Below are 21,579 nucleotides of genomic sequence, written 5' to 3' on the forward strand. Positions count from 1 at the left end.
TTAAGTTGAGTTTGTAGATTCCCACAACTTTTTTTTTTTTTTTTTTTTTTTTTTTTTTTTTTGAGATGGAGTCTCGCTCTGTCGCCAGGGCTGGAGTGCAATGGCACGATCTCAGCTCACTGCAACCTCCGCCTCCCGGGTTCCAGCGATTCTCCTGCCTCAGCCTCCCGAGTAGCTGGGATTACAGTAGCCACCATGCCCAGCTAATTTTTTTTTTTTTTTTTTTTGAGACGGAGTCTCACTCTGTTGCCCAGGCTGGAGTGCAGTGGCCGGATCACAGCTCACCGCAAGCTCCGCTTCCCGGGTTCAGGCCATTCTCCTGCCTCAGCCTCCTGAGTAGCTGGGACTACAGGTGCCCGCCACCTCGCCTGGCTAGTTTTTTGTATTTTTTTTTTAGTAGAGACGGGGTTTCACCGTGTTAGCCAGGATGGTCTCGATCTCCTGATCTCGTGATCCACCCGTCTCGGCCTCCCAAAGTGCTGGGATTACAGGCTTGAGCCACCGCGCCCGGCCTAATTTTTTTATTTTTTAGTAGAGACGAGGTTTCACCATATTGGCCAGGCTAGTCTGAAACTCCTGACCTCGTGATCTGCTCGCCTCGGCCTCCCAAAGTGCTGGGATTACAGGCGTGAGCCACCGCGCCTGGCCCCGGAACATTTAAAAATGCAAGGAATGCCACAAAGGAGAGCTGCAAAGATTGTGCTATGTTTAGCTCTGTGACTGCATATCCTCATCTAGAGATAATGTCAACATCCTGTTGTGGAAGGGAGGCTAAAAATGGCCCTCCTTTCTCCCTCCCCAGGCCTTGAGCCCATCACTCTGCTGGGAGCAAATGAGAAGACAGACAAAGGCAAGGAGGAGCCACACAAATATGGTGGTTGTCTCTAATATTTATTTGTCTGGTTATAAAATTAATATGTCAGGAGCACTGGATTAGGTGAGAACATTTTGAACCCTAGCTGTCACGTGCCACCTGTGGAATCTAGACCAGTGACTTCTCAGAACTGCCATTTCCTCATCTGGTAGACCGGATGGTGAGCCCTGTCTTGCTCACTCCAGGTATGGCAGTGCAGATGAAATGAGATCACAGAGGGGAAGCACTTGGCAAGCTGGAAAGTGCTGACAAATGGAAGGGGTTAGTGTCACCACCCTCAGCTGAGGTAGTACCAAGGTCCAAGATCCTGCCCCACCCCCTCCCCTAGCCCCTAAAAACACACACGAATGGAGGGCCACTTGCAGCCTTGGTTTCTTGGAGTTAGGGGAGAGGCCACACATCTTCCTCAAGCCTGGCCAGATGGGGCCTCACTGGGGCCCTTCCAGAATCGGGCATCAGCTGTGGCCAGTTGTGTGAGGATCTCCTCCAACTCGGGTCCATCCTCTGGGAAACGCTCGGAGAAGGATCGGATGAGGCCAGCAGCCGAGGCCTCGTATTCCAGAAGCTGCACGTCTGAGTCTGGGGAGGAGATGGAGATAAAATAGCAGCAGGGAAAGGTCTGAATAGGGAAACTGAATCATCATAATAGTCTTAATAATCACAATCACAGCAGCAGCTGTTTCTTACTGAGCTCTGCCAAAAAGAACCTGTGCTCTACGTTTTAGGTTAATTACTTAACTTACTCTTTACACTAAGAGTAAGGAAATACTACAGGGGGAGTATTAAATGCATTGCTGCTTTCATTCATTCAGTCAGTCAAATAAAGATTTAGGCTGGGCACGGTAGCTCATGCCTGTAATCCCAGCACCTTGGGAGGCCGAGGCGGGAGGATCACCTGAGGTCAGGAGTTTGAGACAAGCCTGGCCAACATGGTGAAACACTGTCTATACTAAACATACAAAAAAATTAGCTGGGCGTGGTGGCACGTGCCTGTAGTCCCAGCTACTCGGGAGGCTGAGGCTGGAGAACCTGGGTGGCAGAGGTTGCAGTGAATGGAGCTCATGCCACTATACTCCAGCCTGGGCGACAGAGTGAGATTCTACCTCAATAAATAAATAAATAAATAAATAAATAATAAAAGGTTTACACCAGGTGCCACACTAGGTGAAACAGATACAGTCCTTGGTGTCCTGAAGCTCACAGTCCAGCAACAACTTCATCTGTCTACTGTGGGACCTGGGGCAAGTTTCCCAACCTCCTAAGCTTCAGTCTCCTCATCTGTAAAGGAGCTGTGGTGATGACATAGTCACACATCGAAGGGGTGCTCAACAAATGCTAGCCACCATGGCATCATTATCTCCAAGCCTGTTTACCAATTTGTTAAATGGGCTGTTCTGAGGGTCCCCTGAATACTCCTGGGAAGTACTGCCCTCAAACACATTTCAACTACTCTAGCCTCTCTCTGCAACTTGTCATGTTCCATGACATCGCAAGCTGTACAGCAGCAAAGAGCACAGGCTCTGGAGTTCAAGTTCTGGCTGTGCCACCCAAAAGCTGTGTGACCGCAGGCAAATACACAGCCCCTCTGTGCCTCATTTTCCAGCTGAAAAATGAGGATAATAACCATTTCTCTCTGGGTTGTCAGGAGTTAATCCATAGAAAACTTTTACAGTGACCTGGCTGGGTGTGGTGGCTCACGCCTGTAATCCCAGCACTTTGGGAGGCTGAGGCAGGTGGATCACTTGAGGTCAGGAGTTTGAGATCAGCCTGGCCAACATGGTGAAACCCCATCTCTACTAAAAATACAAAATTAGCCAGGCATGTTGGTGGGCGCCTGTAATCCCAGCTTTTCGGAGGCTGAGGCCGGAGAATTGTTTGATTCGGGAGGTGGAGGTTGCAGTGAGCCGAGATCTCACCACTGCCTGCGGGACAGAGTGAGACTCCACCTCAAAAAAAAAAAAAAATTTTTACAGTGCATCACCATCACAGCCGTTGAAAATCCAACCTGTTCTTCAGATCTAGTGGGAACCACCACTTCCTCCCCAGAACGTTCCCAGATCCTCTTAAAGATGGATGCGATCTTCCCTCCTCTAAGTGTTCAGAGTTCTGTTTATATCTTTTGGCTGCTCATTAACACTTCCCTTGTGTGATTATTTATCTCCATATCTTATCATCCCCAATGAGCTGTCATCACCTCCGGGTCCCCAGTGGCTCCCCCATGGCTCGCACAGGGCTGGACATATCAAAGCAATTGATGGTACTGTCCATGTGGCTGGCATGATTTGTTAATGCACTCATTTGACAGCCACTGAGCAACTCCAATGTGCCAGGCTGCGCATGAGGCACTGGTGTATGCTGCTCCTCCCATCATGAGATGTGACCACCAAAAAAATGGGCAAGCGTGATGGGCACATGAAGAAAATAAAGCTGGGTGGCAGAATAGAGAGGGACTGAAGCAGTTACTTTAGGTTGAGGGGTCAGAGACAACCTCTCTCACAAGGTGCCATTTTACAAGGAGCTGAAGGACAAAAAGAACCAGACAGGCAAAGATCTGGAGGAAGATCATGCCAAGCAGCAAGAACAGCCTATTTAAAGGCTGTAGGAGTGGAGCGAGCTCAGTGGGTAGAAGAAACAGAAGGGTCGGGAGCCCGGAGTACAGTAAGCCAGAGAAGAGGTGGTGAGGCTGGCAAGGGTTGGGGCCAAATCCCAGGAAGCCTCTGGAGGGCACGGAAAAGCATCTAGAATGAGCGTCTTAATAAATACTTTTTCCAGCCGGGCACGGTGGCTCACGCCTGTAATCCCAGCACTTTGGGAGGCCGAGGAGGGCGGATCACCTGAGGTCAGGAGTTCGAGACCAGCCTGGCCAACATGGCAAAACCCTGTCTCTACTAAAAATACAAAAATTAGCCAGGCATGGCGGCACATGCCTGTAATCCCAGCTACTCAGGAGGCTGAGGCAGGAGAATCGCTTGAACCTGGGAGGCAGAGGTTGCAATGAGCCAAGATTGCGCCATTGCACTCCAGCCTGGGCAACAAGAGGGAAACTCCATCTCAGAAAGAAATAAAATAAAAGCTTTTTCCACTGGGCATGGTGGCTCACACCTGTAATCCCAGCACTTTGGGAGGCCGAGGAGGGTGGATCACTTTGAGCTCAGGAGTTTAAGACCAGCCAGGCCAACATGGAGAAATCCTGTCTCTACAAAAAATACAAAACTTAGCCGGTGTGTAGTGCCAGATGCTCGGGAGGCTGAGGCTACAGAATTACTTGAGCCCCGGAAGCAGAGGATGCAGTGAGCCAAGGTCACACCACTGTACTCCAGCCTGGGTGACAGAGTGAGACCCTGTCTCAAAAAATAAATAAATAAACAAAATTAAAAATAAAAAAATAAGGCCGGGTACGGTGGCTCATGCCTATAATCCCAGCACTTTGTGAGGCCAAGGTGGGAGGATCACTTGAGGTCAGGAGTTCAAGATCAGCCTAGCCAACATTGTAAAACTCCGTCTCTACTAAAAAAAAAAAATTAGCAGCCAGGTGCGGTAGCTCACGCCTGTAATCCCAGCACTTTGGGAGGCCGAGGTGAGCGGATCACGAGGTCAGGAGATTGAGACCATCCTGGGTAACACGGTGAAACCCCGTCTCTACTAAAAACACAAAAAATTAGGTGGGCACGGTGGCGGGTGCCTGTAGTCCCAGCTACTCGGGAGGCTGAGCCAGGAGAATGGCATGAACCCGGGAGGCAGAGGTTGCAGTGAGCGGAGATCGTGCCACTGCACTCCAGCCTAGGCGACAGAGCGAGACTCCATCTCAAAAAAAAAAAAAAAAAAAAAAAATTAGCTGGGTGTGGTGGCAGGGACCTGTTATCCCAGCTACTCGGAAGGCTGAGGCAGGAGAATCACTTGAACTCAGAGGCAGAGGCTGCAGTGAACCGAGATTGCGCCACTACACTCCAGCCTGGGAGACAGAGTGAGACTCCATCTCAAAAAAAAAAAAAACCCACCCAAAAAACAAATAAATAAATGCTTTTTCCTCACCAATAATAGGTAATGACTTTTTACAAATATTATTCTATTTAACCCTCAGAACTGCCAGGACAATGCTTTTTTTTTTTTTTTTTTTTTTTTTTTTTTGAAGAGCTGAGGTCTTGCTCTGCAGTCTTGAACTCCTAGGCTCAAGCGATCCTCCCACCTCACCCTTTCAAGTAGCTGGGACTACAGGCAGGGGCCACCATGCCTGACTCAACCACTCTTAATTTGACTCTTGGCTTCTCCACTAAAAAGGCATAAGCCTTGTGCAAATTACTCAAATTACTCTCTGTGCCTCAGTTTCCTTACCTGTAAAATGGGGATAACAAAAATACCTACCTTATTGGGCTACTGTATGGATTTAAAAGGTTAATCCCCAGAAAGCACTTAGAAACTCTAAGAAGGAATTCAGGTTCACTATAATATCAGCAAGCGGTCCGCAATGGCTTTGTGAATGAAGACACCAAAGTCTAGAAAGGTCAAATGACTAGGCCAAGGTCAGAGGGCGGTTCTGAAGCTGGTGCTCTAACCACTCCATAACACCACATCATCTTAGGTGTCTCAAGTGACAAACAGCAGGAAAGATGAATCAAGGGGTGAGAGGAAAGTGAAGGCAGTCAGGGGCTGGGTCCCCAGGGGGTTTGAATTCAAAAGATATAAGCACCTTGTGGCCAGGGCGAGGCTCCGGAATTGTCGCTTGAGAAGGAAGAGGGATGATGCAGCTGTTGATCACCATCCCAGATGCGACCAAGTCACACTGTCCACTGGGTTTCACTAGGCTTGCTGGGTCCCAGCTCCCTCCTGACCTGACCCCCAGCCTGGGTACCCAACAGGTCTAATCCTTTGGTACAAATGCCTGGCTTCCCCCTAAGTCTGCATGTTCTGCTATCCCCTGCTCTGGTGGTATTCTTCAAATCTTCTGTCACTGTCTTACAACTCGCATGACTGTGTGTGTGTCGGGGGGGTGGTGGGTGGTGACCAATACCAAGATTAGGGCCTGAGGTTTGGCATGGGAAGGACCCTGGCAGAAAGGGAAGGGCCATCCCAGGCTGCTCTCCCTGAGCCCTGGGATGGGTTCTTATTGCTTCCCAGAGGGCCCTGTGTGGTGCTCATTAAGGGAGCTCAAGAGTCCATTACCTTCAAGGCGAGTGTTGGGCTGAACGATGAGCTTCCGAGATTCCTTACGCAGCAGCACCGTGTCCCTGAGGGTGAGGAAGCACTCCGGGGGCGCATCAGTGACTGCCGCATACCCCTCGTACAGGGCCCGCCCTCCGGCCACATCCCCTGTGGACTTCAGCACCTGTGGGAAGGATGGAGTAAATGTCTAGGATGGGCACTTACCCGGTGTCCACAGGGCTCTGCCACAGGCCACAGCTGATTGTGGTCAGCCCTGGACAGTCTGTGCTATGGTTTGAATGTGTCCTCTCCAAAATTCCGCTGTTGAAACTTATGGTTAAGTTTCAACTTAACCATTAAGGCTCCTTCCTCACAAATGGGATTAAGGCCCTTATAAAAGAGACTTTAAACTGGGTGTGGTGGCTCACATCTGTAATCTTAGTACCTTGGGAGGAGGAGGCAGGGGATCACTTGAGCCCAGGAGTTTGAGACCAGCCTGGACAATGTGGCAAGACCCTATCTCTATGGAAAAAGTAAATAAATAAATAAAAGGCCAGCCATGGTGGCTCATGCCTGCAATCCTGGGCACTTGGGGAGGCCGAGGTGAGAGGATTACTTGAGCTCAGGAGTTTGAGACCAGCCTGGTTAACATAGTGAGACCTTGTCTCATCTCTAAAAAAAGGAAAAGAAAGAAAGAAAAAGGAAAACAGCCTTCATGCCTGTTTGGCCCTGTTGCCATTTTGCCTTCTCTCATGTGAGGCCACAGCATTCCTTCCAGTCCTCTCCTCCAAATAATTCGTCAACAAGGTATCATCTTGGATGGAAGGGGAGAGCAGCCTTCACCAGACAATGAACCAGCTGGTGCCTTGATCTTGAACTTCCCCACCTCCAGAACTGTCAGAAATAAATTTCTGTTCTTTTTTTTCGAGACAGAGTCTCGCTCTGTTGCCCAGACTGGAGTGCAGTGGTGCGATCTTGGCTCACTTCAAACTCCACCTCCCGAGTCCACGGTATTCTCCTGCCTCAGCCTCCTGGTAGCTGGGACTAAAGGCACCCGCCACCACACCCAACTAACGTTTTGTAGTTTTAGTAGAGACGGGGTTTCACCGTGTTAGCCAGGATGGTCTTGACCTCCTGACCTCGTGATCCGCCCGCCTCGGCCTCCCAAAGTGCTGGGATTACAGACGCGAGCCACCACGCCCAGACACTTTTTTTTTTTCTGAGACAGAGTCTCGCTCTGTCACCCAAGCTGGAGTGCAATGGAGCAATCTTGGCTCACTGCAACATCTGCTTCCCGGGTTCAAGCAATTCTCCTAGCTCAGCCTCCCGAGTAGCTGGGACTACAGACACATGCCACCACGTCCGGCTAATTTTTTGTGTTTTTAGTAAAGATGGGGTTTCACTGTGTTAGCCAGGCTGGTCTCCATCTCTTGACCTCGTGATCTGCCCTGCCCTGGCCTCCCAAAGTGCTGGGATTACAGGTGTGAGCCACCACACCTGGCCAATTTCTGTTCTTTATAAATCACCCAGCCTCTGGTATTTTGGTGTGTTACAACAGCACAAAACGGACTAAGACACCCTGCAAAACGCTGGGCCCAGTCACTTACAGGCAGTGTAACCTCGGACAAGTTACTAAACCACTCTATCTCTAACACCTAAACAGGAATATCTCTAAACAGGAATAGTTCTGCTCTCTCACAGTGTTAATGCACTGAATGAGTGAGAAACACAGATCAGTGATTAGCACAGAGTAAATGCCCACAAAATTAAAGCTAATGTTTCTCATTTGATTATCTCATCTGACATGTAAACAAGGCAGGTATGACCATTACCCTTTATAAAATAAAACATTTCTGGTTGGGTGCGGTGGCTCACACCTGTAATCCCAGCACTTTGGGAGGCCGAGGCGGGCAGATCACCTGAGGTCAGGAGTTCAAGACCAGCTTGGCCAACATGGTGAAACCCTGTCTCTACAAAAATACAAAAACTAGCCGGGCATGATGGCGGTGCCTGTAGTCCCAGCTATTCAGGAAGCTGAGGCGGGAGAATCGCTTGAATCCAGGAGGTGAAGGTTGCGGTGAGCCAAGATTGCACCATTGCACTAGAGCCTGGGTGACAAAGTGAGACTCTATCTCAAAAATAAATAAATAAATAAAATAAAAATAAAATAGGCCGGGCGCGGTGGCTCAAGCCTGTAATCCCAGCACTTTGGGAGGCCGAGACGGGCGGATCACGAGATCAGGAGATCAAGACCATCCTGGCTAACACGGTGAAACCCCGTCTCTACTAAAAAATACAAAAAAAACTAGCCGGGCGAGGTGGCGGGCGCCTGTAGTCCCAGCTACTCGGGAGGCTGAGGCAGAAGAATGGCGGGAACCCGGGAGGCAGAGCTTGCAGTGAGCCGAGATCCGGCCACTGCATTCCAGCCTGGGCGACAGAGCGAGACTCCGTCTCAAAAATAAAAAAAATAAAATAAAATAAAATAAAACATTTCTTACACATACAAGATATAGTATGTATACTGTAAATAACATTAAAACAGACACTGGGGCCAGGCGCAGTAGCTCACGCCTGTAATCCCAACACTTTGGGAGAACGAGGCGGGCGGATCATGAGATCAGTAGATCAAGACTATCCTGGCTAACAATGTGAAACTCCGTCTCTATTAAAAATACAAAAAGTTTGGCCAGGCACGATGGCTCATGCCTGTAATCCCAGCACTTTGGGAGGCTGAGGTGGGTGGATCACAAGGGCAGGAGATGGAGACCATCCTGGCTAACACAGTGTCTTTTAGCTGTCTCTACTAAAAATACAAAAAATTAGCCAGGCATGGTGGCGGGCACCTGTAGTCCCAGCTACTCGGGAGGCTGAGGCAGGAGAATGGCATGAACCTGGAGGGCGGAGGCTGTAGTGAGCCGAGATTGTGCCACTGCACTCCAGTCTGGGCAACAGAGCAAGGCTTCGTCTCAAAAAAAAAAAAAAGGCTGGGCGCGGTGGCTCATGCCTGTAATCCCAGCACTATGGGAGGCCAAGGTGGGCGGATCACAAGGTCAGGAGATCGAGACCACAGTGAAACCCCGTCTCTACTAAAAATACAAAAAATAAGCTAGGCACGGTGGTGGGCACCTGTAGTCCCAGCTACTCGGGAGGCTGAGGCAGGAGAATGGCCTGGGAGGCGGAGCTTGCAGTGAGCCGAGATCGCAGCCACTGCACTCCAGCCTGGGCGACAGAGCAAGACTCCATCTCAAAAACAAACAAACAAACAAAATTAGCTGGGTGTGGTGGCACGTGCCTGTAATTCCAGCTACTCGGGAGGAGAATTGCTTGAACCCGGGAGACGGAGGCTGCAATAAGCCAAGAACTTGCCACTGCATTCCAGCCTGGGCAACAGAGCGAGACTCCATCTCAAAAACAAACAAACAAACAAACAAAAACAAAAAAAAAACACCAAAAAGAAAAACAGACACTCATACAACCCCCACCTCACCTCAGAGTTAGTTCTACTGCTTCTGCTTGACTGCACTCTGTGGCTGCCCCCATCTAAGGAAACCACTATCCTTGATATTGTATTTTTTTTTTTTTTTTTTTGAGATGGAATCTCGCTGTCACCAGGCTGGAGTGCAGTGGCACGATCTCGGCTCACTGCAACCTCCACCTCCCGGGTTCCAGTGATTCTCCTGCCTCAGCCTCCTGAGTAGCTGGGACTACAGGCGCATGCCACCACACCCGGCTAATTTTTTAGTTTTAGTAGAGAAGGGGTTTCACCATGTTGGCCAGGCTGGTCTTGAACTCCTAACCTCAGGTGATCTGCCCACCTCAGCCTCTCAAAGTGTTGGGATTACAGGCATGAGCCACCGCGCCTGGCCTTTTTGTACTTTTAGTAGAGATGGGGTTTCACCATGTTAACCAGGCTGGTCTGAAACTCCTGACCTCAGGTGATCTGCCCGCCTCGGCCTCCGAAATTGCTGGGATTACAGGCGTGAGCCACTGCGCCCAGCTGGTGCTTTTTGCTAATAATGCAGATGTGAACATCCCTGTATGTCTCCTGATGAACAGATGCAAGTTTTTCCAGAACTGATTCTGTGTAGGTGACAGGAATGCACAACTTTAAGAGATGATGCTGCTGTTTCTTGAAATTCATATGTAATTCAGCCTTCCAAAAGCAGTGGGTGGCAGTCCTCATTGCTTAGTCTACTAAGTGGATGCTGGCAGTTATCAATTTCTGCCATGCTGGTGGGTATCAGTTGTAACTTACGTAGCTTAGGTTGAGCTTACCTAATTACTAACAAGGTTGAGCATCTTCCCTTAGTTGGTCAAGGGCAATTCATTTTCCTCTTCTGTTCATTTTTGCTTATTTTCTGTTGGGTTATCTTTTCTCCCTCACTTTTTTTTTTCTTTTTTTTTTTTTTTGAGACGGAGTCTTGCTCTGTTGCCCGGGCTGGAGTGCAGTGGCCGGATCTCACCTCACTGCAAGCTCCGACTCCCAGGTTTACGCCATTCTCCTGCCTCAGCCTCCCGTGTAGCTGGGACTACAGGCGCCCGCCACCTCGCCCAGCTAGTTTTTTTGTATTTTTTAGTAGAGACGGGGTTTCACCGTGTTAGCCAGGATGGTCTCGATCTCCTGACCTCGTGATCCGCCCGTCTTGGCCTCCCAAAGTGCTGGGATTACAGGCTTGAGCCACCGCGCCCGGCCCCTCACTTTTTTTTAAAAAAGTTTTTTCTTTCTTTATTTTTTGAAACAGAGTCTCACTGTGTTGCCCAGGATGGAGTGCAGTGGCATGATCTCAGCTCACTGCAACCTCCACCTTCCAGGTTTGAGCGATTTTCCTGCCTTAGCCTCCTGAGTAGCTGGGATTACAAGCGCCTGCCAATACGCCTGGCTAATTTTTTATATTTTTGGTAGAGATGGGTTTTACCATGTTGTCCAGGCTGTTCTCAAACTCCTGACCTCAAGTGATCCATCTGCCTTGGCCTCCCAAAGTGCTGGGATTACAGGCGGGAGCGACTGTGCTCGGCTGAAAAGTTCTTTATGTATTTTAGATATGAACCCTTTGTTAGTACAGTAGTCCCCACAGATACATGGAGGATATGTTCCAAGACCATGTAGTACAGGGCCCTATATATACACTGTTTTTTCACCATACATACACATCTATGAGAAAGTTTAATTTATAAGTTAGGCACAGGAAGAGATTAACAATAACTACTAATAAAATAGAACAAATGTAACAAAATAATGGAATAAAAGTTAGGTGAATACAGCCTCTCTCTCAAGTATCTTTTTTTTCTTTTTGAGGCAGTGTGTCACTGTGTCACCCAAGCAGGAGGGCAGTGACGCAATCTTGGCTTGCTGCAACCTCCAACTCCCAGATTCACGTGGTTCTCATACCTCAGCCTCCTGAGTGGCTGGGATTACAGGCGCCTGCCACCATGCCCAGCTAAGTTTTGTATTTTTAATAGAGACAGGGTTTCGCCATGTTGGCCAGGCTGGTCTTGAATTGCTGACCTCAGGTGATCAGCCCGTCTGGGCCTCCCAAAATGCTGGGATTACAGGAGTGAACCACCACACCCAGCCTAAAAATATCTTGTTGTATTTTATTGCAGCTAATTGCAACCGCAGAAAGCAAAACTGTGGATAAGCGGGGACTAACCATATGTGTTGTAAATATCCTATCCTAGTGTAACACTTGACACCTTCTTTATGGTAACTTTTGATCAATGTTATCTTTTCTTTTTCTTTTAGAGACAGAATCTAGCTCTGTCGCCCAGGCTAGAGTGCAGTGGCAATCAGGGCTCACTGCAGCCTCTACCTCCCGTGCTCAAGAAATCCTCCCATCTCAGCCTCCTGTGTGGCCACGACCACAGGCGTGCATCACCATACTTGGCTATTTTTAATTTTTTTTTTTTTTTGAGACGGAGTTTCGCTCTTGTTGCCCAGGCTGGAGTGCAGTGGCCCGATCTTGGTTCACCACAACCTCCACGTCCTGGGTTCAAACAATTCTCCTGCCTCAGCCTCCCGAGTAGCTGGGATTACAGGTATGCACCACCACACCCGACTAATTTTGTATTTTTAGTAGAGATGGGGTTTCTCCATGTTGGTCAGGCTGGTTGCAAACTCCCAACCTCAGTTGATCTGCCCGCCTTGGCCTCCCAAAGTGCCGGGATTACAGGCATGAGCCACCGCGCCCGGCCACACTTGGCTATTTTTAAAATTTTTTGTAGAGATGAGGTCTCACTATGTTGCCTAGGCTGGTCTTGAACTCCTAGACTCAAGGAATCTAGCCTACCAAAGTGCTGGGATTACAGGCATGAGCCATCACACGCAGCCAAATTGATCATTTTTATTGGTATACAAAGTTCATATTGTATATTTACTCTCAGCATCACTCAGCCATATTTCTTATAGCTTATCCAACCTTCTCTCTGGGGCTGTTTCTTTTTCCTAAATTATATCCTGTAGAAGTGTTGTTACTGACGGTTTATTAATGGTAAACTGTTTTTGTTTGTCTAAAAATGTCCTTCATTCTTAAAGATGTCCTGGCTGGGTGCGTTGCCTCACACCTGTAATCCCAGCACTTTGGGAATTCAAGGTGGGTGGATCACCTGAGGTCAGGAGTTCAAGACCAGCGTGGCCAACATGGTGAAACCCCGTCTCTACTAAAAATACAAAAATTAGCCGGGCGTGGTGGCGGGAGCCTGCAATCCCAGCTACTCGGGAGGTTGAGGCAGGAGAATCACTTGAACCCGGGAGAAGAAGGTTGCAGTGAGCTGAGATCGTGCCATTGTACTCCAGCCTGGGCAACAAGAGCAAAACTCTGTCTCAAAAATAAACAAACAAACAAACAAACAAATAAATACATAAAAGATGTCCTTATTCTTTTTTTTTTTTTTTTTTTTAGAGATAGGGTCTCATTCTGTCACCCAGGCTGGAGTGTAGTGGTACAATCATGGCTCACTGCAGCCTCCACCTCTCAGGCTCAAGTGATCCTCCCACTTCAGCTTCTGGAGTAGCTGGAACTACAGGCGCGCACTACCGTGCCTGGCTAATTTTTGTATTTTTTGTAGAGACGAGGTTTTTGCCATGTTGCCCAGGCTAGTCTTGAACTCCTGAGCTCAAGTGATCCGCCCTCCTCGGCCTCCCACAGTGCTGGGATCACAGGCGTGAGGCACCCGGTGTGCTTACATGTTTACTGGCTACCTTTCCTCACTGCAGCGTAAGAGAACTGCTCACAGCTTATTCTCCGTGCCTGGCACACGGTAACACTCTGCCCCTGGAGAGGTTGGCGGGGGCCCATCCAGGCGAGAGGGCTTTGCTTACCTGAAGCCTCCGCAGGAAGCGCTCTAGAGCAGGCTTGCCCACAGACCGGATCTTGCTGCGGTCGAGGCGGACCCGGGCATCTGGGCGCCCATCAGAGCCTGTGGTGGGAGTGATGGTAACGAGTCCCTCGCCAGCCTCCAGCAAGACTCTCAGGATCACAAACCGGGCCTGCATATGGGCCTGCCAGGGTGGGGAAAGACAGCATTTGTAGCCCGTATCAAGTGCTTGGTCCTAGGCTTGGTCCTTGGTCCCAGTTGCTCATTTATTGGCAACTGTTATTGTCATTCTCCCCCACCCTGTGGGTCCTTTTCTGCTTATTCCCCTCCCCTCAAATGCTTCCTCCTTCCTCTGCTAACAGAGACAGCAGGCTGCACTAGGAGACAGGGAGGCCATTTCCAGGTAGGACCTGGTGCCCATGCTCCCCATGTCACCCACCGTGATCCCTGCTCCTCCGGATCCCCCGCTGAGGACAGCAGCTACCCCCTCCAGGGTCCCCAAACACTTTCTCCTCCACAACCTTGTTTGTGCTCAAAAGGGGAACCAAGTAAGCGTCATTATCCCCAGTTTGCAGATGATAAAACAGAGGCCCAGAGAAGTGGAGGGACTTCTTTAGGGGCACACAGCTAGTAAAGGAAGAGCCACAACTCAGACCCACATTTCTGGACCCTGAATGATGTCACATCACCTCCTCAAACCACACCCATCTGATTTTGTCAAAAAGTTTCTATTGCTGGCAGGGCGCGGTGGCTCATGCCTGTAATCCTAGCACTTTGGGAGGCTGAGGCGGGTGGATCATGAGGTCAAGGGATCGAGACTATCCTGGCTAACACGGTGAAACCCTGTCTCTACTAAAAAATACAAAAATTAGCCAGGCGTGGTGGTATGCGCCTGTAGTCCCAGCTACTCAGGAGGCTGAGGGAGGGGAATCACTTGAACCCGGGAGGCGGAGGTTGCAGTGAGCCAAGATCACGCCCCTGCACTCCAACCTGGTGACAGAGCGAGACTCTGTCTCAAAAAAAAAAAAAAAGAAAAAGAAAAAAAATTTCTATCACTTACCCCATGTCCAAAGGACACAAAATGGAGCCGTGGCACTGAATGGCCCTGGAGGCACCGTATAGATGCGAATCCTGGCTCTGCCACTTAGTGGCAAGTTGCTTCATCTCCTTGTGCCTCAATTTCTCTTCTCAAAATGAGGGTAACAACAGCACCTACCTCCTGGCGTAGTGAATTCATGGAGGGCGCTTAGAATTGTGTGTGGCACAGAGGGCGTCAACTGTGAGGAGTCCTAACAAAATCACCTCATCTGATTCACCGTGAAATGGTGGCCGGGGAGAGTCCTACTCCCACTTCACAGACAGGAACTCTGGGACTCACGAGAGTCATGTGACTTGCCCCCCAAACAGTGGAGTCTGGCATTAAACCCTGTTCATCTGCCTTAAAGGTACAGCGGTCCCATCCTTGCACCCTGATCTTGGCAGGCTGATCATCCTTGTAGGCTCCCTTCCGCCTCCTGGGGGCCCCACCCAGGCCCCACCTGTCGCCAGTTGGAGGCCTCAGGTGTGTAGAACTCCAGAGCGAGCAGCCCGGCCCGAACCATGTTGAGCCAGTTCACGTAGATCACGTCCTCCGCATCAGCCCCCTCAAAGCCAAAGATCCTGTGAGACGGGCAGGCAGGTGGCAGGATGGTCAGAGGCTACCCTGTCCCCATTCCACCGGCCGCCACCACCCACCCTCCATGCCCCCAGGGCTGGCCACTGCACCGGGACAGCCCATCCCTTGGCTTTGCTGCTCTTACTCCAGCACTTCTGGGTGGAGACAGAGGTAGAGGCCCACGCTCTCAGCCCGGCACTCTTCGTAGCTGGAGGCGATGGTGCTGAACTTGCTGTCCCAGGTCTCCCCGCTCCGATACCAGCTCTGAATCTGGAAAAAGAGCTCCACTGTCAGGCTTAGGGTGGCCACTGCCCCATCCCACCTGTGCCCACCCTCCCAGCACCCTGGGGCTCTACTGAGGCCTCCCTCACCTGCTCGCCCGTCTCTGGGTTGATCACTGTCTCCTGGTCAAAGTTGAATGCTCCTTTTTCATCCTGCAGAACACAGGGTGGGTGAGGGAAAGGCACCCCCAGCTGGATCCAGGCCTCCAGCGCCAGAATCCACGGGCTCAGAGAGTGGCTCAGGAAGGCAAGTGGGAGCGCAGGAGCAGCAGGTCCGTCCACACACTGATGCCTGCACAGCCCTGAGCCCTGTGACGCTGGCTGCCTCCTCAGAGCCATCAGGAACGCGAGAACCAGAGATGCCTACCCCACCGCACAGAGAGGAGAACCGAGGGCCAGACAGTCGAGGAACTTGCCCCAAGTCCTGTGAGGACCCAGATCTGGTGTCTCCAGACCCCAGTAGGAGATGCTCCAATGGGTGGGCCAGAGAGCCCAGCTGTGCCCACCACGGGCTTCTGGTCTGGCTCCTGGCACTGCCACTCCCACTGCATGCCATGCGTCTTTCATGCAGCGTCCTTTTAATCCTCACAACCATCTTCCGAGGACAGTGCTACTATTATCCCACTTCACAGACGAGGAAACTGAGGCTTGGAGCCTAAGAGCCCCAAACTGGAGTCAGAGCACACAACCTCCGTGGACACTGTCTCTCAACACTAATACCTGTTTGCTGAGGACCTACTGTGTGTCAGGGCTTACTGTCTTCACCTTTACTCCTCACAACAGCCCACACAGCAGGGGTCAGGAATCTCATTTTACAGATGGGCCAACTGAGGGTTGGTGAAGGAGCTGACTTATCCAAGGCCACACACAGCCTGGATAAAGTCTGGACAAGGCGTTTCGCCAGCCTGCTGCCTCAGCAGCTGTTCTGCGCATCCTCCTGACCCCGGGGCCCAGTTCCAGCCCTTCCCCATCCAGGGAAGCAGCCCCACACCCCAAGAAGCAGGGCCCACCAAGAACCCTGCCCTCGGAAGGGAGGGGCCACACCCCACCCCACTTCTGGTCATCTCCATGCTGGGGGTCCACATCAGCTTTTCAGCCCCCCATAAAAGGTTGTCTGTGTTTCCATATTCCCTGGGTAGGTGTGGAGGGGACTCCAGTCACGCTGGCTGGCTGGCAAGAAGGGGCTGCTCTGGGGAGAAGTGGCTCCCTACGATACCTGGAAAAGCCCAGGCTCCACGGAACAGCAGCGCAAACAAAGATAGCACTGCTGCCTCAGATGGGAGCACCCAGAGATGCCCCCTACCCCCAGTGTCTGTCCTGGGGCTGCTGGAGCCACGCCCTTAGGGTGTGCTTCCTTAGCCTGAGCCAAGCAATTCCTCCTGGTGTGGGGAACAGCAGCTGAACTGTCCCAGAGGGCCCTCTACACCCCGGCTCTACACCAGGCCTCTGAGCTCCTGGGACATCTTGAGGAAGGGCAAGACAGGGTCTTCTCTGCTTAAGGGGCCGTTTTCCCCACCCAACCCACAGCCCCTGAGGGCAGAGGCTAGAGCAGCTTCACCACTGGGTAGGGCAGGTTGTGGGGAGTGGAGCTGTGGGCTGGAGTACCAGGGCTGGCCGCTGCCTTCTTACCTGTACGAAGAGCTTGCCGCTGCCATGGCCCAGCAGCTCGTGCAGGCCCACCTGCACATCGAAGGAGGGCCCCTTCCAGAGGATGTACAGATCCTGCCAAGACAAGCAGAGACCTGCGCTGTCCACTGGCCGGCCCTGGCCACAGAGCCTGTCGGCCTCCCCTCCCCCGGGCCATGGGCCCATCTCAGTGCATGTACTTGGTAAAGGCCGACTGTGCTCCACCCCACAGCCCATCTCATCCTTGCAACAACCCAGGAGGAAGGGAGGGATGCCCCCCTAGTGTGACCCGAGAAGAAACCGAGGCTCCAAAGTCCGCACGGTCATGTGGTTGGGAAGTGGCAGAGCCAGGACGGAAGCTGTGTGCTTTCCTCTCTACTGCTCTGGGCTGTCTGCCTTCCCGAGTCCGCTGAGGAAGGTGAGGCCCAGCCCCAACCCTCCAACTGCTGGCACCCACCTTGTCATCCTCCTCCAGAAAGGTGAGCTTCTCCCGCTGCGTGGCGTAGGCCACAGCCAGCACATTCCCCAGTGACACGTTCTTAAAGCCTTCCGTCTGCCTCAGGTCATCGTCTGGAGAAGGCGGAGAAGGACCAGGAAGAAGAGGCAAGGGTCAAAGGTCACAGACAAGAGGCACAGGGCAGTTTGTGGAGAGTGTGTGTGTGGAGAGGGAGGGGCGACTCTAAAAGGAGGCTTCTGGGGCTCGGGGGCTGGGCCTGCCAACACTTACAATTGGGGATGTTGATGCCAGCAGGGATGCCGGAGCCAGCAAAGGTGAGAACATCCAGGGAGGTGAAGTCGGGGGTGAGGAACTTGTCCTTCTCAAAGGCTGGGGGCCAGGGCAGCTCCTTCAGCAGCTGCTCTGCGCTCGCCACTAGCCGCTCAAACTTGGCACTCATGGCCTTGTTCACCACAGCTACGAAACCTGCAGGGGAGGGAGGGAGCTGTGGCTTGGCAGGGTTCCAGGAGGGCTCTCACTTCACCCTACTCCAGCCATCACGCATGTACTGAATGTCTACCGTATGCAGTCACCCTGGGCTGGCAGCTGGGGACAGCAGTGACCCAGGTCTGGGCCCTACTAGGTCAGGACCTGGACAGGAAAGCTGCAGCTGCACAAACCTGTCTCCCCCTCAGGCCTCTGGGCCGCCTGCCCCTTCTCCCTGGGCCTGGGTCTAACGGCTCACCCCTGAGCCCCAGCAGGCTGTGTGCTCTCCTCCCAGACTAATCTCTCCGGCTTTAACAGGCAGATGATCAGACTCTTCTACATCCAGCGGCTGGGGAGGATTAGGGCAGCCAGAGAAGTGGCTGAATCCTCAGGCTGGATGCCCTGCCTTCCACAGGTGGGTCCCCTGGGGAAGGGGGTGGGGGCCGAGGCAGCCTGCCACCAGCCTGGGATGACAGCCCCAGGTCAGGTCCAGTCACAATGTCCATCCTGCTTCCAGCCACTGAGTGTAGCAGTCTGCATCCTAACCGCACTGGTGCTGAGGTCAGGCTATTTGGCCCAAGGTCACACAGCCTGGAAGTGGTGAAGCTAGGCTTGGGAGGCACATGTCTACCTGGAGCCTGTGCCCTGACCAGACACCAGAGGCAGCACAGCAAAGTAGCTCAGAGCCAGAGTTTCTGGGTCACCCCCCAACTGTGCCTCAGTGCTCACACCTGTTAAGTGAGGATAAACATCCTCATGGGGTGATGAACTCTAAATTAGTTAATATAGCTAAGCTTCTTACAACAGTGCCCAATACACTGTAAATGGTGTTTATTTACGATGGCTGTTGTTATTGTTATGGTTATGGCTGAGTGGGGGTGGGGAGAACCATCAGGGGACACTGGACACGTGGACTTGGATGTAGGGGAAGGGACTGTGACTGACCTCCTCCTCCCCGAGGAAGTTACCTTCAAATTCTCCTCGGGAACCAAAGGGGTCACGGTAGCTCTCGATGAACCCGATGTAACTGGGGGAGAGAAGGGCAGAGGTGGAGGAGGGGCGGGCAGGAGGGGGCGGGTGGGGTGGAGCTGGCGGCTCACCTCTCCACGATGGGGCCTTTGTCCTGGATCCAGAAGCGGGAGCCCCTCTTGTGGGCCTCGATGGAGCCCTGGGTGAAGCTCTCTATATACTGGGCCAGCATCTGCCCCTGGTGGCTGTTGGCTGCATACAACTGAGGTGAGCAGGAGTCGGTCAGCCTTGTGTGAGGTCAACCCACCTCCACACCAGCTTTGCTGCCCAGAGGGGTCCCCAGCCAGTCCAACCTTGGCTTTCTCCAGCTGCTCCACCACCTTCTGGAGGATGGGCGCATAGTCCCCTCGGGTCACCTGGAAAGGGCTTCCCCGGAATTCATAGCTCTTCAGCTTGGAAGTCATCTCAGAGTCCAGGGAAGGCTCTGGGGAAAGAAGGTGTCACTCAGAGAAAAGGCCGGAGTAAGACACCTCCGTCAGCTTTTCCCCGTAGCACTCTTTCACTCTAAGATCTTCAATGGCTCCCTGTAGCCAACAGACATGAGTATAAACTCTCGTCTTCCAAAATATATATATCAGCCGGGCACGGTGGCTCACACCTGTAATCCCAGCACTTTGGGAGGCCGAGGCGGGCAGATTGCCTGAGGTCTGGAGTTCATGACCAGTCTGGCCAACATGGTGAAATCCCGTCTCTACTCAAAATATAAAATTAGCTGGGCGTGGTGGCAGGCACCTGTAATCCCAGCTACTCAGGAGGCTGAAGCAGGAAAATCGCTTGAAGCCAGGAGACACAGGTTGCAGTGAGCTGAGATCGCGCTGCTGCACTCCAGCCTGGGCAACAGAGAGAGACTCCAGCCCAAAAAAACAAACACAAAAACGAAAACAAAAAAACCCAAAAACTAAAAAACAAAAATATATGTATCAAATAACATGTGCTTTCCATGTGTTAACTCCTTTAAGCCTCACTCTAACTCTGGGGGGAGGCAGAAATTATCATCTCCATTTCACTGATGGGAAACTAAGGCATCGAGAGCTTACGTGGACAGCAAGTAGCAGATTGGATTTAAAAAGACAGTCACATCCCAAACGTAATCAACAGTCCCACGGGGAGACAAGAGGGTGGCTGGGAAAAGGAGCTGTGACGATAGCAGAAGGGAGCTGGAGTGAAGTTGGGGGGCTGGGCAGCCTTCCAGAAGCTGGAAAAGGCAAGCGGGGGCAGGTTCCTCCTGAGACTCCAAAATGAATGCGGCCCAGCCTTGCTTTTAGACTCTGGACCCCTGCAACTGTAATAAGTTCATGTTGTTTTGTGCCACTAAATTTGTGGCAATTTGTTACAGAAGCAATGGGATGTTTACACACTATTGTATTTTCCTTGTTGTCTCTGATCAATAAAATATACTTCAAGGCTATGTAAAAACAAACAAACGAGCAAAAACAGCCACAATATTTCCTGTCTTACACCTTTTTTTTTTTTTTTTAATTTGAGATAGGATCTTGCAAGGTTGCCCAGCTGATCTCAGACTGCTGGGCTCAAGCGATCCTCCTGGCTCAGCCTCCTGAATAGCTGGGATTACAGGTATGAGCCATCATGTCCAGCTCAACTGTGACTTTGCCCATGGAGACGTGGGATGTGTTCCCTCCTCCTGAAGCCAGGAAGGCTGTGACTTCAGCAGCAGGGACACCATGTGCTGAGGCCAGGTCACACAAGGTGAGCAGGCTTCCGCCTGGCTCTCCTGGGAGGCTCACTCTGGGAGCCCAGCTACCACAAACAATAGGAGGGTGCCATGTGATGTATTTTAGTCAACAGCGCAGCTGGGTTCCAGCCGGCAGCCAGCACCTGCGTGTGAGCCAATAAGCCTGGGGATGCTTGCGGCCCCAAGCTGTCGAGTCTTCCCAGCTGAGGCCCCAGACATGGTCACCCAGCAACCGGCTGTTCCTACTGTGCTCTACCTGCATTCCTGACCCAGTGTCCGTGAACATGAAAAGGCGGTTTTTTATCACTACATTTGGGGAGCATTTGTTCCACAGCAATAGATAATGACCCACTCAGGCAGCCCGGCTCCAGGGCCACATTCAACCACTGCCTGACACTGCATCCTGTACTGTAAGTATAAGCCCAGCTTATATTCCAGTGAGATCAACTCCTGTTCCTCTGAACCCACATCTGCCATCATCTCCCCGGTGGAAGCTCAGATCCACCAAGCGCTGGGCACTGGGGAGACAACAGTGGATGAAACACACAGGCCCTTCTCTTGCAGAGCTTGTAGTCAGGAGAGCTAGTGAGTGTGGCAATGGGAAGAGAGAAGGGCATGGACTTAGTTATGGGAAGATGGGGAAAGGTCCTGGGGAAGGCAATGTCCATGCATGGCCTAGAGCATGGGGAGGAGGTGGCCAGGGGACAAAGAGAGGCTGGAGGGGGTTCCGCATGGGAAGTGGGGAATAGATTGTGCAAAGACCTGGACAGGGGCCAGGCGCGGTGGCTCATGCCTATAATCCAGCACATTGGGAGGCCGAGAGGCAGGCGGATCACCTGAGGTCAGGAGTTTAGGACCAGCATGGCCAAATGGCGAAACCTCGTCTCTACTAAAAATACAAAAATTAGCCAGGTGTGGTGATGGGCGCCTGCAATTCCAGCTACTCTGGAGGCTGAGGCAGGAGAATCGCTTGAACCCAGGAGGCAGAGGTTGCAGTGAACCAAGGTCGCACCACTGCACTCTAGCCTGGGCACTCCAGCCTGGGTG

At 51.8% G+C, this 21,579-nt stretch overlaps 2 protein-coding genes across 3 annotated transcripts in view; one reads left to right on the forward strand and one right to left on the reverse strand.

Moving 5' to 3' along the window:
* Positions 1-21,579, forward strand: part of MRPL11 (mitochondrial ribosomal protein L11) — a 242,991-nt gene that overhangs the window by 162,664 nt on the left and 58,748 nt on the right. The window lies entirely within an intron of this gene.
* Positions 873-21,579, reverse strand: part of DPP3 (dipeptidyl peptidase 3) — a 30,424-nt gene continuing 9,717 nt past the window's right edge. For both annotated transcript variants that reach the window (XM_050756614.1, XM_050756613.1), the window contains exons 7-18: positions 19,133-19,263; positions 18,911-19,041; positions 18,779-18,837; positions 17,616-17,810; positions 17,346-17,458; positions 16,892-16,984; positions 15,353-15,415; positions 15,127-15,251; positions 14,866-14,986; positions 13,332-13,511; positions 6,035-6,197; positions 873-1,453 (exon numbers count right to left, since the gene is read on the reverse strand). In XM_050756614.1, the coding sequence (XP_050612571.1) occupies positions 1,281-1,453; positions 6,035-6,197; positions 13,332-13,511; positions 14,866-14,986; positions 15,127-15,251; positions 15,353-15,415; positions 16,892-16,984; positions 17,346-17,458; positions 17,616-17,810; positions 18,779-18,837; positions 18,911-19,041; positions 19,133-19,263 (1,547 nt within the window). In that variant the 3' untranslated portion in view covers positions 873-1,280. The remainder of the gene's footprint in view (positions 1,454-6,034; positions 6,198-13,331; positions 13,512-14,865; positions 14,987-15,126; positions 15,252-15,352; positions 15,416-16,891; positions 16,985-17,345; positions 17,459-17,615; positions 17,811-18,778; positions 18,838-18,910; positions 19,042-19,132; positions 19,264-21,579) is intronic.

The sequence above is a fragment of the Macaca thibetana genome, chromosome 14 (genome assembly GCF_024542745.1).
Source record: "Macaca thibetana thibetana isolate TM-01 chromosome 14, ASM2454274v1, whole genome shotgun sequence".
NCBI classification, from domain to species: domain Eukaryota; kingdom Metazoa; phylum Chordata; class Mammalia; order Primates; family Cercopithecidae; genus Macaca; species Macaca thibetana.